The 14,978-nt window shown below is 39.0% G+C and overlaps 1 protein-coding gene across 3 annotated transcripts in view; it reads right to left on the reverse strand.

Annotated features, from left to right (window-relative positions):
- BMP2K (BMP2 inducible kinase) overlaps window positions 1-14,978 on the reverse strand; it is a 126,548-nt gene that overhangs the window by 38,475 nt on the left and 73,095 nt on the right. For all 3 annotated transcript variants that reach the window (XM_075544148.1, XM_075544150.1, XM_075544151.1), the window contains exons 8-11: window positions 9,488-9,591; window positions 7,917-7,996; window positions 4,678-4,838; window positions 1,068-1,276 (exon numbers count right to left, since the gene is read on the reverse strand). In XM_075544148.1, coding sequence (XP_075400263.1) covers window positions 1,068-1,276; window positions 4,678-4,838; window positions 7,917-7,996; window positions 9,488-9,591 — 554 coding nt within the window. The remainder of the gene's footprint in view (window positions 1-1,067; window positions 1,277-4,677; window positions 4,839-7,916; window positions 7,997-9,487; window positions 9,592-14,978) is intronic.

Raw genomic sequence — 14,978 nt, forward strand, 5'->3', positions numbered from 1 at the left:
TAATTGATGTATGGATTGTGTTATAAGAGCTGTAAGAGCTCCCAATAAAATTATCTTTAAAAGAGGAACCCCCCACCAAGGAAGATTCAACCAGACAGTGGCTTTTGAGGGGATTTGCCAGGCCAATTAAGTTCAAGGCAGAAAGGTCAGGTCAGAAAGCTAAGTCCTTCTTACTGGGACTCTAAAGGCACAATATTGACAGATTTTCTCAAAGGGCACAGGTTGATCAAAGGGCTTATTAGGAAGAAACTTTAAGAAAATTAAAAACTGCATGGTGCGAAAAAGGCAAGGAAATTTTTGCCCACCATGAACACTGTACTTGCTTTGAGGGCTATTGTAGTGGACTGAAACTTTTTAAAATCACTCTTCTTCCTAGTCTCTGAGGCTCTCGCCAAAGGACTGGATAGGACTGTGCAGACAGGGCATGTGTAGCATTAACAGAAAGAAAGTCTGGTCAGTTTTCCTTGCTGCCCCCACCCCGACACCTCTAGCTAAAAATGATGAGCCACCTTTGAAGCAGGAGCAGGAAATGATAAAGAGATGGAGACTACGGTGGTCATACTGAAATGGTTTAGCGAAACTGAAAAGTTGGTGGGTTCAGATGAAGCAAAGGACAAAATAGAACTTATTTTCATTTTTCTCTGTATCCTTCTCAACTCTAGTTCCCAGGCAAAAGAATGAAACTGAAAACAAAAGCCCATGACATCGCTACTTCCTTCTGGAAAAGCCCTGTTAACATCTTCCCACCTATCATTACTAATCTATAAAACTAAAGTAAAAACGCAGCCTCAGACATCAATCTGCAGGTGCATATTCATGAGAGCAAGTAAACAATGCTAATTTTTCAAATGCCACAAAAGCCTTGATGCAATCAACTTCAATGGAATTTTCTTAAATAAATCAAAGAATACAAATTAAACACATATTCTTTTTTTAAATCACTTAGGAAATTGGGTAAAATCTTTACTTGAGTCTAGTATCCAAATACATGGTGATGATACTCAAACGCCACATGAATTTGACAAGACCACTTTCTATATCCATATATAAAATAGCAGAAGAATCACCTGCTGCATGTAAGCATCCTGAAGTAGTAGCTGCTGCTGCTGCTGCTGCTGCTGCTGCTGCTGCTGCGCATTCTGGTGCTGTAAATGAAATTGCTGCAATCTCCAATCTCCCTGTTGTAGTTGCTGAAGTACTCTATGCTGCTGTGGAGGCTGCTGAGGGGGACCTTGACTCAGTAAGATTTCTGAGCCATTTCCAGGTCTCAGTGCTCCTAAAATAGATTTCGAAAAACTTGTATTAACATATGAATGATTTCAGTAAAAAAGGTTTTGATTCCAAAACAATCATCTGAACGATCGTTTAACCAAAGCACTCTTTTATCTTTATACTATAGAAACTTCTATATTCCCCACCTCCCTTTTATTAAATCATCCTACCCATCACCCAAGTTGGCATCTGTCTACCCTCTAGATCAGGGATGGGGAACATCATCAAATGCCTACAAAATCATCAATACCAGGTAACATTTGAGGAATACTGCAGTCTAGCCTGTTGCTTCCCCTGCCCTTCTAGTGCTACTCTGTTTATTTAAAACTAGACCGCAGAATGGGGGGACTACCAGGGACAGTCCGGGACCCTGCCTACGACGGCTTCACATGCTATTGGTGCTATGCTCACTTCGCCTTTTTTCCTTCCAAGACTTAGGGCTCCAGGTGTGTCCTCTGTATCTGTTTCCTCGCACTTTATTGAAGAGCTTGCACAGTATGTCGATCCAGATCAACATCTTTACAGGAAGTCGAAAATTGCCACTGTCAGCCTATTGAACTTCTCCTTTAAATTTTAACTCAAAAATCTCTTCTTTGTTCACTTACTTACCATTTAATATACTGTGTTCAGCCCAGCACATATGTAATTAATTATTTATTTGGGTATTTCCAAAATAGGGACTCTAAGGGGTAGAAAAATGATGTACTCATCTGCTGGAGTCTCAAAGAATATTTTACACAACTGAAGTTCAATGCATGCTGCAATACCAAAATCTAATTACAGTGACATCTGGATATATGTATTTACTAGCTGCTTAAAATTTACCCTAAGAAATTGCAACCAAGAAACTTTTGAAACTACAATAAAACTAAGCTACATACACCACCAAAAATAAGAAACACAACAATATGCTTTTTATATTCTCATTCAATGACTTATCCTACATGCAAACTACAAATGTGCCATCCTAAGGGTACAGAAGGGAAGGGAAGTTCAAGGAAGCAGAGAAAGGGCCCTTTTCATCACTGTTAATATCATCAACCCTCCCTAAGCCTTTTCTCACCACTGCTCTGAAAAGTTTCTAACTTTTACTTTTTTACTTCTAATTATACATGTTCCTGTTAGTCTTAAAACTGAATTATTAAAAATTAAACTAAAAAGTTCAGCTCCTCAGAGATACAATCATCTTTTAGGGCCGTGAAGTGGGGCTGGAGAACTAGAGGTGAAAGACCATGTGAAATCAAAGCTCTCTGTATAGTGCCTTGTGAGACCAGCTCCTCACTGCACACACTGAGGGAAGTGTACTAAGCTTAGTATTATTTAGCAGAAGGCATATATTCTGAGTTGCAAATGAAAACAAATTTTCTTAAACCTGACTTTAACAAGCAGGTTTATTGATCAGTTAAGATGAGTAATCTCTCCAATATAATCTCTTGGATGCCATGTAACCTTCCAATCCTTTCTGTAAAATTCGAGCAGCTCACTCAGTCAGAACCACACAGATGACCGCCCAATCCCCACTCCCAAACTCACCCTAGCCATCAGTAATGCTATCTATAAGATACACCACAAAATAATACATTAAAGAGGCAGTATTTCCAAGCCATTTCTTTTTTAAAAAATAAAGAAATCTTTATCCACCCTAAGGATTAAAAGAAAAAAAAACATAATACGCACCATAAAAAACTTAACACACTACAACAGCACTAAAACAGATTCTTGGTACATAGAAATCATAGAATGTTGTCAGTAAGCATAATCATGCAACCACAGTAAATAAGAATGAAATAATCACAGTTTTAAAAAATAAAGATATCTAATATTTATATAAGATACATTAAAATTAAATTACATAGAAGGGTTGAAAGGATATAAAGCAAGTACTAATAAAAGGAAAGCAACTACATGAACATTAATAAGAGAGAGAAGGAAAGGCCAAAATCACCAGAGATATAAGGATATAATTAAAATATTCAATGCTAATACGTCTAAAATGGCTTCATAATAAAATAACAACATAGAGAAGTATAAGAAGAAATTAACAAATCTATGGTCTTAACTAAAATCACCTCTCTCAGATGAGGTAAACAAAACTGAGGATAGAAGAACTCTGAAAAACACAATTAACAAGCTCAATCTAATACAGAGTTCTTCTATCAAGGCAGAGCTCACACGTTCTCTGTAATTCAAAGTATGTCTACAAAACTTACAGAGCATCTTAGGGTCACAACAAAACAGAACAAAAGAACTCAAAGAACAGTGTTAATTTACTCCAAACTGCAGTGAGGCATGTGTGTTGCTATGACATTGACTAGTTTCAATAGTTTCCCAAAAAGATGCACTGGGCAGAAAGGCCTAGTAATCTACTTCCAAAAGCCAGCCAGTGAAAACATTATATATCATAAGAGTCTGATAGACTCATACAACTGACCCTGTGGATGGCACAGGGCCAGGGAGCTTTGGGGGCCCACTGTGTTAGTTTCTCTTTTTCACTTAGATTTGGGGGTTGGAACTCCTATCAGTTTATCTTTCCTAAGTGATGTGGATTGTGTCTCCCTATGACTTCCCTCGGTTTCTTTCCATTTGTAAATTTTCCCTGCCTTTCCCACCTTTTCGTTTTTTATTTTGAGCAGATAATGGATTGTTCTAAGGAGCATATTTCTTCTGAGTGATGATTATTTATTTCAAACGCCAATTTATTACTTGATGAAAGTTTGTCTCGGGGAGTGGCTTCAGTTCCAAGTTAGGACGTTGTCTTGGGGTAACAGTCTTGGACATTCCTCCAGTCTGTCAAACTCCTTAAATCTGGTGTTTTTTTCTGAACTTTGATTTTGTTTTACAGTTTCACCCACTCTAGTTGTTTACCTTCCTCCTCTAATATTTGCAGTATTTACTTCAGGATTTTTTTAATCATACTATATCATAACGCCCAGAAGGTATTTTATACAAAAAAGCTCTATGTTTCTCAAAACCAGGTAATTTCTTTAAGTTACATGGTAAGATACAGTCCTTTGCTGAGATTCACTGAAAATACTTCCTCCTTTCCAATACAACATAGAATTTTCTGTAACCCTGAACTTCTACTATCAATGCTAAGGCCCACTATTTGGTGACTCAGGCAAAGAACAGATGTTTATAGGCTCAAAGAAAATTGTATTCTTTTTTATTTCCCTCTTCGTACAACTTTAGGAAAGCAGTTGAGTTTAACAGACATCAGGAGAAAGTTTCTTAAGACTTTTATGTTATCTGCTTCAAAATACTGAATTAAGTTTCCCAGTAACTTAATTCAGTTACTTATTACATAACTACATAATTCAATAACTTACACCCTTAGAAAACAGAACTACAAACGACTGTATTTAAGTAACCAATAAAAAGGAAGGGATTTGATTTGGTCGCCATTACCTTTTGGTCTGTGGTTACCGAATTCACCGGGCCCGGGAACTTTAACAGGTGTTGCTGAGCTCTGAATGGTCAGAGCACTGGGAGTGGCAGCAGTAGAGTTGGCCTTTGGTCTTTGTCTTGGTGCAATTGAGGTTTCTGTTGGTCCAATGTTATCTGTTATTCTACAACAGAGGAATACATTTCACCAAATACTGAGATTATTTCTAATTTACTATTCGTTAATGCATCAATTTTATCAGATACATTTTAATTACTATTGTTGACTGTGCAAGTCTTTCTGGCTCCCTCGTAAGTCTGGATCTCAAGTGCAAATTGATGTATTAAAACAGAAACGTAAACGAAATATGTAAACCTAATGATTTTCCTTAAAACAGCATGCTATCATTCCACGTCTTACCCTGAAGGTGGACACCAAAACGAATAAAGTTCTGGAGAGGAGATCAAAAGGAAGCAAAGATAAACTCTATCATAAAGTTCTGGCTATAATCTAGAGCCAAATATCTAAACCCATCCAAAAAATAATAAACAATAAGGAACAGTCTTCTCCTCCTAACCCCCAAAAAGAGAAGACTGAGTCAGGGACTATACAACACAAGAACCCCAAACCAGATCACATTCAGTTTCTAAAGTGCTATAATTGCTTCATTTACACACTATGTAACATGGAAATTAGATAAAATTTATGCCCCTACTAATTTTTCAACCCAATGACAAAATCTTATGTGCAGTTTTGAAAGCAAGAGATACTAAATAATTTAGGAAGAAAAAGATATTTGCTTCTTTTTTTTCTAAAAAGCAGTAATTATCTTGAATGTGTATATAAACCTTGCATCCATGAATCCAGTACAAAACACTGCAATCCAATTTAAAAAATCCAATAAAAAAATGCTCACTATTCAACAGGATTTTCAAAATTTCTTAAGCTATGCCCCTTAGCACATTTGCAAAATATTTAATATTTTGAAATTTTACATACATGACTTACCAAGCACACATCTGCCACATTTGGAGTCTTTTTAAAAAATCATTTTATTGGGGGCTCATACAATTCTTATCACTATGCATACGTACATCCACTGTGTCAAGCGCATATGTACATTTGTTGCCATCATCATTCTCAAAACATCTGCCTTCCACTTGAGCCCTTAATATCAGCTGCTCGTTTTCCCCCTCCCTCACCACTCCCCCTCCCTCATGAACCCTTCATCATTCATAAATTATTATTTTGTCTTGTTACACTGTATGATGTCTCCCCCTGCCCTCTTCTCTACTGCCCATCCCCCAGGGAGGAGGCTATACGTAGATTCTTGAAATCAGTTCCCCCTTTCTATCCCACGTTCCCTCCACCCTCCAGGCATCGCCACTCTCATCACTGGTCCTGGAGGTGTCAGCTGTCCTGGATTCCCTGTGTTTCCAGTTGCAATCTGTACCAATGTACATCCTCTGGTCTAGCCAGATTTGTAAGGTAGAATTGGGATCATGATATTGGGGGGGAGGAAGTATTTAAGAACTAGAGGAAAGTTACATGTTTCATCGTTGCTACTCAGCACCCTGACTGGCTCATCTCCTCCCCACAACCTCTCAGTAAGGGGGTGTCCGGTTGGCTGCCGATGGGCTTCGAGTCGCCACTCTGCACTCACACCTTTACAATATGATTTTTTGTTCCTTGACTCTTTCCTAATGTACCTAATGTACCACCAGAGGGAGTCCTGCTAACAGCTATCTTTCCAAATAGAAAGGAATTGAAATCAAATCAAAAGGTTTTAGAAAAATCACAGAAATGTATTGCATGTATATGTTTTTTAAAGAATTATTCAGGAAGAAGATGGGCTGAAGATGGTAAAATCATAAGAAAATTAAACTGAAAAGTTAAAAAAAGTATACATATTATTTCATTTTAAGAATTATTTCTTGAATTCAAACTATGGATGTGACAGCAAACCTAATACTGAATTCCTCAAATGAACTGGCTGAGGGGAATGCTGTGTTCAATATTCCCACTTACAATCCACTCTTTACAGAGTGGGTCTACAGGACACACTGCCCTTTCTCCCTTTTTCATGCAGGAAGGGACTCCTCAAGAGATCCACAGAGTGCATGCGCTCACATCTATTTGTTATCGAGCAGAACACTGCAGAGTCTGAAAATCATGGAGTGTACAAACACGATCTCTGTGTTCAGATAAGTTATAGTATACATAGGAAGATGCAGCACATTTGCAAAAAGAGAATACAATGTAACACAATAAAAGGAAGCATGGCCAAGAATTCCATAAAATAACTATGAAAATAAGATGTACAACATAACCTTTCACCATAAATTCTATACAGTACACAGACATTCTAAACACTCTAGAACAATTCTGCCTGAGTTATTTTTACTTTGCATGGCTTTCACACACAAACACACACACACTTCATACTAGCAATTGGCCAGTCCTTCAAACCAATACGAACAGGTTCAGTCATGGGTGGCAGAGTGAAATCACAACAGATCCGAATTGTTTAAATTTGCGTGAAGTGAAGTAATAACCAGAAGGGGAAAAATTATGAGTTAGTCCTAAAGAAGAGACTCAGAACAGACACAGTGAGTGACCCTAGTGAGCATCAGGAGTCGGATGTAGGAGACTGGATTACTGCCAGAACTGTGGAGAGCAACACACTCAAAACTGTGCTGACAGCCAACATCTGAGCTGGACACTGCTACTTTCTACGCTGGCAGTCCAGAATTTGATTGCTGTGCAGTGTGCAAGCTGCCCTTGTTTTCTAAAAGGGAGATTCAGTTTCTAACAAATGATGGCCTGTAATACTTCCCCTTCTGGTTATTGTTCTGTTTCACCCACAATGTAGGCCCCTCCCGGTGTAGCTTTGTCAGCTACAACTAAACTGAGAGGAACCAACTCAAAGCCATGCTGTAAAGTAAAATCAGACAAGTTTCACCAATCAGATATGCCATGTGATTAAAATGATGATAACCGTCTGCCGATAAAGAGGTCCACGGTAACATCAGCAGTTAAACATGTCTTCGTTACTGCTACAAGGTAGTAGTCCAAGTGGGACTGAAGGCAAATCCTGTCTCCAATATTGTTTGTCTTGAACTTGTTATTTACACTCCATACTCCATGCAATAAGAATCACACTGTTTGTAGCTGGGAATAAAGGCTAATCAATAACAGTTGTTAAGATTAAAGAGAACTTTTTTTTTAAGGTCTATACAAATGTCAGGCTAGCTTTGCCTACCTGGCTTTTATTTGGCTTTTCCTAGCAGCTGCTTCACTAGCAGTCATCGGTTCAGGAAGAGTTGAAGGAATAGATGAATTCTTGGAAGGAAAAAAAAAAAACTTTATTTTAGTCGTTTTAATTACAGAATGTGTTTTTTAAAGATGTGAATATATTCCTGAACTTTAACAGTATAGTCTGTGAGACACAACTCTCATTATCACCTTCTCAAGAAAATCAAGCTCACTGCCATCAAGGCAATACCATCTCCAAGTGACCCTACAGGACAGGGCAGAGCTACCTCTGTGAGTTTCTGAGATGATAACTCTTGACAGGAGTAGAAAGCCCTCTGTCAAGGGGCAGCTAGCTGGTGGTTTCAAACTGCTGACCTTGTAGTTTCCCCTTAGGTACCTATACACTGTCAAAGATGCCAGATCTAATCTGCAAATATCGCTGCGTGTCATGCAAGTGTCACTTCCACCTTCAAGCTCCACAGAAACCCTTGAAAAATACATAGAAGACAAAATGTCACTACATCGACTTTACAAATGCAGAAATCGCGGGTGAAAAACATTGCACTTATGAAATCAATGACTCCTTCACAATCTGGGTGGGGAAAAGTAAGCAGCTTGCATATGAGTAAACTCTGGTTGCTCAACACTGCAGACAGTTGTCAGGACACTGCCGGGACAGGTCAAGAAAACCAGGGCTGAAGGTCTTACTCCTCTGTTACGCCCTAGTGGTTTTGCTCATAAAAGGTACTCAATAAGCGCTCATTAAAAACCCACAGTTACATGGTGACTAAAGAAACTTCCATTACAAAAATGTTAAGACTGCAAATCACGAACGTCAAAAGTATTACATTGAAATGGTCAATGAAAAGCAAAGATGTCACCATCTGACTGTTTTCTTAGTGCCCTGGGTTAGATCACATGCAGCAAAGCCTGTAAGGGCAAATCCAGTTAGCATGCCGTGTACGATGTTGAGGATGACTTAAAAAGAGTAACAACCCTTACTGAAGTCGGGAGAGACTGCCCACACGCAGTTCATCTGAGGTAGTTGAGTCAAATGGTAGGAGCTATTGCAAACTGAGCACCTCTGGTGAACGACGCATTGGGCTTGGCATTATTTTTATCCTCCACTACTTATGTTTTATAGAAAAGGAAATTTAGATCAAGTAACTTCCCCAACATTTAAAAAATCACCCTTAACTGATAATGACAGAACTGAGCCCAAGTTTTTCCTCTGACCATGCACGCACTCTTCACACCAAAGGTTCCCCAACCTCTCTGTTCACAGGGCACCCAGCATCTCAATAATGCCCTAGCACAGCTAAGCAGAAATATATGTTTTCTAATCTAGAAGCCCAGCATATTAATCGTTTAAGTTCAAACAACTTAATAGTAATCGTTCATGCACGGTAAGAGAGTTGTCACCATGCCTATAGTTCCCAGGCATTTCACTGACTGTTTAGGAATGAGGGTATTAGTCCCACCCACCGCCCGGTCTGTGCCAAAAACTAAGCACAAGCACACAGTCAAATTCTTTGTCATGACACTGGTGTAACTCATTCTACTTAGAAAATCACTTACGTTGATGTTGCAGACTGGGCAATCCTTTTTGGCAAATTTAAATGCAAAATAGGACACTTGAAAGATATCAGGTCTATGTTCTGGATCTGGTTCAAGCATGAACCCTACAAGAAGAGATCAGAATTTTAAAGAAGTTTTAGTGAATACAAAAGCTATTTTGGAACACATTATGAGAATAAAAATGCAATGTTTTCTCTTACCAAATCACTAGTGAGGCTAGCAAACTTTAGAAATGTTTAAAGCAAATTCATAACTACTACTTGTACATAGTTACAACATCATGTGAAGTCAAAAGCAGATCTGTCATAGAGAAGCTCTGCACCAGAGATGGCAAAGGTACTCTCGTTTAAAATGGTACAAAGTAAAGGGAATTTAGAGGGTGTTGGAAAATTATTCAAAGATTCAGTATCATAGTGGGAGTCCTCATGCACACTATTATCTGAAATATTTCTTGTTTTTAAATTGTCATGAATCATTGGGAGAGTGCTAACTTATGCATATTAGAATCTATTCAACGCTCCCCCCAAGAATTTATTTTAGAAGACAGCACTGAGTCTGCAGCTCCGGGAGAGGGACATGTCTGATCAGAGCACCTAGGAACAAATGAAGGGAGAGGAAGAGAGAATGGAGCACATCCTGGCCCAGCAAGCCTCGAGGATGACATTCCTGCTCAGAGCAGCGAATCCACAGAGAAGACCACATGGCTGGCCCACTATGAGATATGACACATCCCTCACTGACCCATAGCCCTACAGGGGACAACACTAGAGACACAGTGTGGGAATTCCACCCGATCTGATCCCACCATACCGAGGCAAAATACTAAGGGTGTACAACAGAACAGCAAGGGGAACAGAGCAATGAAGTCCCTCAGGAAATACCAAAAATAGACTTTGGGGCCAGGGCTTGGCACCCCAACAGACTGGACTGGAAAACACACCTAAAGGCCAACTAACAGCCCTTAAACTAACTACAAGCTTTTCTTTTTCGTTTTTGTGTTTTGTTTTTTGTCATTGGCTTGTTCTTGTTGTTTTGTTGTATATTGTTGCTTGGTTTTGCTCTGTCTTGTTTTTGTGCATGTTAATATCTCCGCAAGTCTGTCTAAATAAGATAGGCTGGATGAACAAGCTGGAGGAGAACACAACAGGACTGACAGTTCCGGGGGGGACGTGGGAGAAGGGGAAGTGGGGGGGGAAAGTAGTGGTGGTAACAAACCCAGGGACAAGGGAACAATAAGTGATCCAAATCAGTGGAGAAGAGGGTGGAGGAGGGCTGGTAGGATGTGACCAAGGGTAATATAACCGAAAGGGATTACTGTAACCCAAATGAAGGCTGAGCATGATAGTGGGACAAGAGGAAAGTAAAAGAAATAGAGGAAAGAGCTAGGAGGTAAAGGGAAATTATAGAGGTCTAAATAGAGGCATGTACACATGTAAATATATTTATATATGAGGATGTGGGAAAAGATCTATGTATATATATTTATAGGTTTAGTATTAAGGTATCAGATGGACACTGGGCCTCCACTCAAGTACTCCCTCAATGCAAGAATACTTGGTTCTATTAAACTGGCATTCTGGGATGCTCACCTTCCCGACACAATCACTAGAGACAAAGCTGGTGCCTAAGCAAATGTGGTGAAGAAAGCTGATGGTGCCCAGCTTTCAAAAGATATAGCATCTGGGGTCTTAAAGGCTTGAAGGTAAACAAGAGGCCATCTAGCTCAGAAGCAACAAAGCCCACATGGAAGAAGCACACCAGCCTGTGTGATCAAGAGGTGCTGAAGGGATCCGTTATCAGGCATCAAAGAACAAAAAAATCGTATCATTGTATGCTCACCACCCTGATGCGATCGCTGAAGACAAATGGGTACATAAGCAAATGTGGGGAAGAAATCTGATGGTGCCCGGCTACCAAAAGATATAGCATCTGGGGTCTTAAAGGCCTGAAAGTAAACAAGTGGCCATCTAGCTTGGAAGCAACAAAGCCCACATGGAAGAAGCACACCAGCCTGTGCAATCACGGGGTGTCAAAGGGATTAGGTATCAGGCATCATCAGAACAAAAAAATCCTATCACTGTGAATGAGGAGGAGTAAGGGGTGGAGACCCAAAGCCCATTAGTAGACAACTGTACATCCCCTATGGAAGGGTCGTGTGGAGGAGATGAGCCAGTGAGGGTGCAGTGTAGCAATGATGAAACATACAACTTTCCTCAAGTTCCTAAATGCTTCCTCGCCGCACCCCCCCCCCCCCCTCATCATGACCCTATTTCTGCCTTACAAATCTGGCTAGGCCAGAGGATGTATACTGGTACAGAGAGTAACTGGAAACACAGAGAATCCAGGGCAGATGATCCCTTCAGGACCAGTGCTGAGAGTGGCGATACCGAGAGGCTGGAGGGAGGATGTGGTTCAAAGGGGGAACCCATTACAAGGATCTACATATACCCTCCTCCCTGGGAGATGGACAACAGAAAAGTAGGTGAAGGGAGATGTCGGACAGAGCAAGATATGACAAAATAATAATTTATAAATTATCAAGGATTCGTGAGGGAAGGGGGTGCAGAGAGCGAGGGGGGAAATAAGGAGCTGATGCCAGGACCTTAAGTGGAGAGCAAATGTTTTGAGAATGAGGGTAATGAATGTATAAATGTGCTTTACACAATTGATGTAAGTATGGATTATGTGATAAGGGTTGTATGAGACCCTAATAAAATGATTCAAAAAACAATCAATCAAAAAGAATCTATTCAACGCTAGTGTTCAAAGAATATGCTTTGTTTCTATACCGATGCTAACAATATTCACTACAGTAAGATATTTTTTTAAGTCCATTGGTGGGAATTCCTGGGGATCAGCAGGCAATATAGCATGAGGTTGATGAACCAGATCCAGGATCCAGATCAGGCAGAAGTAAACCTTTCCCGTGGCGTTTGCTTAAAAAGCAGCAGGCCACACCCCAGAACTCTTTCTTCAAGTTGAACCAGATGCGTGGCTGCTCACAGAGTTCATGATGTTACCCTAGAGCCCATCATGGAGCCCATTACATGGTGGTAGGTCACATCATGGAGGATGACTGCCAAACGAGGAACCCCAGCCCAGCAAGCTGACACAAATCCTATCACAGTGACCTTTTGCTTTCTCCATGTCTGATGTGCCTGCCCTGCATGCCACCCCACTGTTTGTCTGATCTTTGATCATCAGTGTCCAATGAGTTGAGCCTCCATGTTCAGGTGAGATATTCTCAGAAGCTGTACTTCAACTCCCGCAGTTTTATTTTAATTTTCTTCAGCTTCAACTTGAACTTACATATGAGCAATTGATGATCTATCTTGGAGCTGGGCCCTATTCTTGTTCTGGCTGATGATTTTGAGTTCCACAGATACAGTCAATTTGATTCTTGTGTAGTGCATCTGGTGAAGTTCACATGTATAACCATCACTTGTATTGTTGCCAAAAGAATGTTTTCAATGAATATACATACAAGGGGGCTTCAAAATTTATGGACATTTTCCATTACTTCTTAAGTTTCACTTTTCAACAAACTTTTTGAAATCCTTTCACATACAATGGCATACTCATCTTTTGTTAAGCCATTTTCCATGTTCTAACGCACCAGTGCAGTTGACTATCTAAAACTCAATTAGCAGATAAACATTTCAAAATAAGATGTTTCTCTAGGGAAACAATCCTAATTCAGGTTAAAATAAAGAACAATTAAGAGAAAGAAAAAAAGGTGCATAAAGAACTACTTCACTAAGCTCGTATGAAGTTCAAAGTGTTTTAAAACCTATGTGAAGTATAACAAATTCACAGCAATATTTAAATGATTTTCTGATATTTGCTAATAAAATGATACATAGATCAATCTAAATAGAAAAACAAGACAAAACTGAAAAAGAAAATGAAATAAATTTTTCCCTCAAGTTGAAGGAGTATTTTGAATAAAGAACAAATTAACAACAGGATAAACGTGTTTTGATTTAAACATACATGTGTGGTAAACGACACTAAGGATAAAGGTTAAAGAAATTAATTTGAGAGAATGTATAGAAAAAGTCTGCATGTATTTTGATTTTATTTACTTTAAAATGCTAAGATAAGTCAAAAAGAATCCTGGTAGTGCTGTCAGGTAAGCACCAGATTGCTAAACACAAAGTTAGTGGTTCAAACTCACAAGCTGCTGGTGGGAAAAATGAGGCTGTTTGCTTCTGTATGATTTACAAAGCCTTGGAAACCCTATAAAGGAAATGCTATATAAGTAGGAATTGACTTGATGGCAGTGGATTTTTAGAATACATATCGCCAAAACAAATAAACACACTGATTTTTATCACTGAATCATAATTAGATCAAAACTAAAACTATTATAGTCCTAATACGTATTAATTTATATGCAACCTCATTCCAGAAAAGAGAAGAAATTGAAAAGATTTATTTTTACTCCCCAAATAGTTTATGTCTATACCAACAGACATTTCTTCCATGTTTACAGGTACCACATCCATGCATTAACTGGGGACAAACATAAAAAATATTTTAATAAATACTTTATATATAATACCAAATCAAAATTCATACTATGGCCCCATTTTTTCCTACTCTAACAAACTCATTGGCCTTTTAAAAGTTAATTTCAAGCTAATTTGAAATATTTGTTTCTATAAAGCAGTTGCTATAAGGCTGTTTTATACGTGTGAAAAAAATAAGAAGAATGGAAAAGTTAAAGGTTTTTCAAAAAGAGAAAACATTAGAGTAACAATGAGGTCAGGTCAGTAAAGAAAACACATATGATGTGATCCTACAATTCCATAGGATTCTCAAAATTTAGCTCTACCTGTTCTAGCTATCAATACAAATAGGGCATTATGATCCATTATATCAGCGGTTCTCAACCTGCAGGCCGTGACCTCTCTGGGGGTCGAACGACGCTTTCACAGGGGTCACACAATTCATAACAGTAGAAAAATCAGTGGTGAAGTAGCGACAAAAAGAATTTTCTGCTTCGGGGTCACCACACATGAAGAACTGTATGAAAGGGTTGCAGCATTGCGAAGGTTGAGGGCCACTGCCTTATGTGAATCACAGCCAGTGGCTCGCGAAACATATTCCTGATACGGACAGAAGGGAGCAAATTGTCCCTCAGGTGCTCCTAAACATGGCGCACACGGAACATACATTCTTAAGGAACTGGAATATGTGACGCAGTACGTATCTTCTACACTCCTTAGGTCTGAAGCAATGGCTTAACAGCTAACTGTAATTCAGTAAAAGAGAGCAACAGGGGAAGAAAACAACCCAAGTATCCATTTCTCTGATGACGTGGTTTTTAATACATGAAAAATTAATTTGTAGAAAAATAGGATGATCCTTCAAGAAATTCTGTATATATGTTTTTTTTCTTAGTAGTTGAGAAACAATGAGGGAAAATAAATGCTAAATTTTATATTCTCTAGCCAATACAAGTACAGGTAATTCTACCTTTCAAGTT

This window comes from Tenrec ecaudatus, chromosome 3 (genome assembly GCF_050624435.1).
Source record: "Tenrec ecaudatus isolate mTenEca1 chromosome 3, mTenEca1.hap1, whole genome shotgun sequence".
Lineage (NCBI taxonomy): Eukaryota > Metazoa > Chordata > Mammalia > Afrosoricida > Tenrecidae > Tenrec > Tenrec ecaudatus.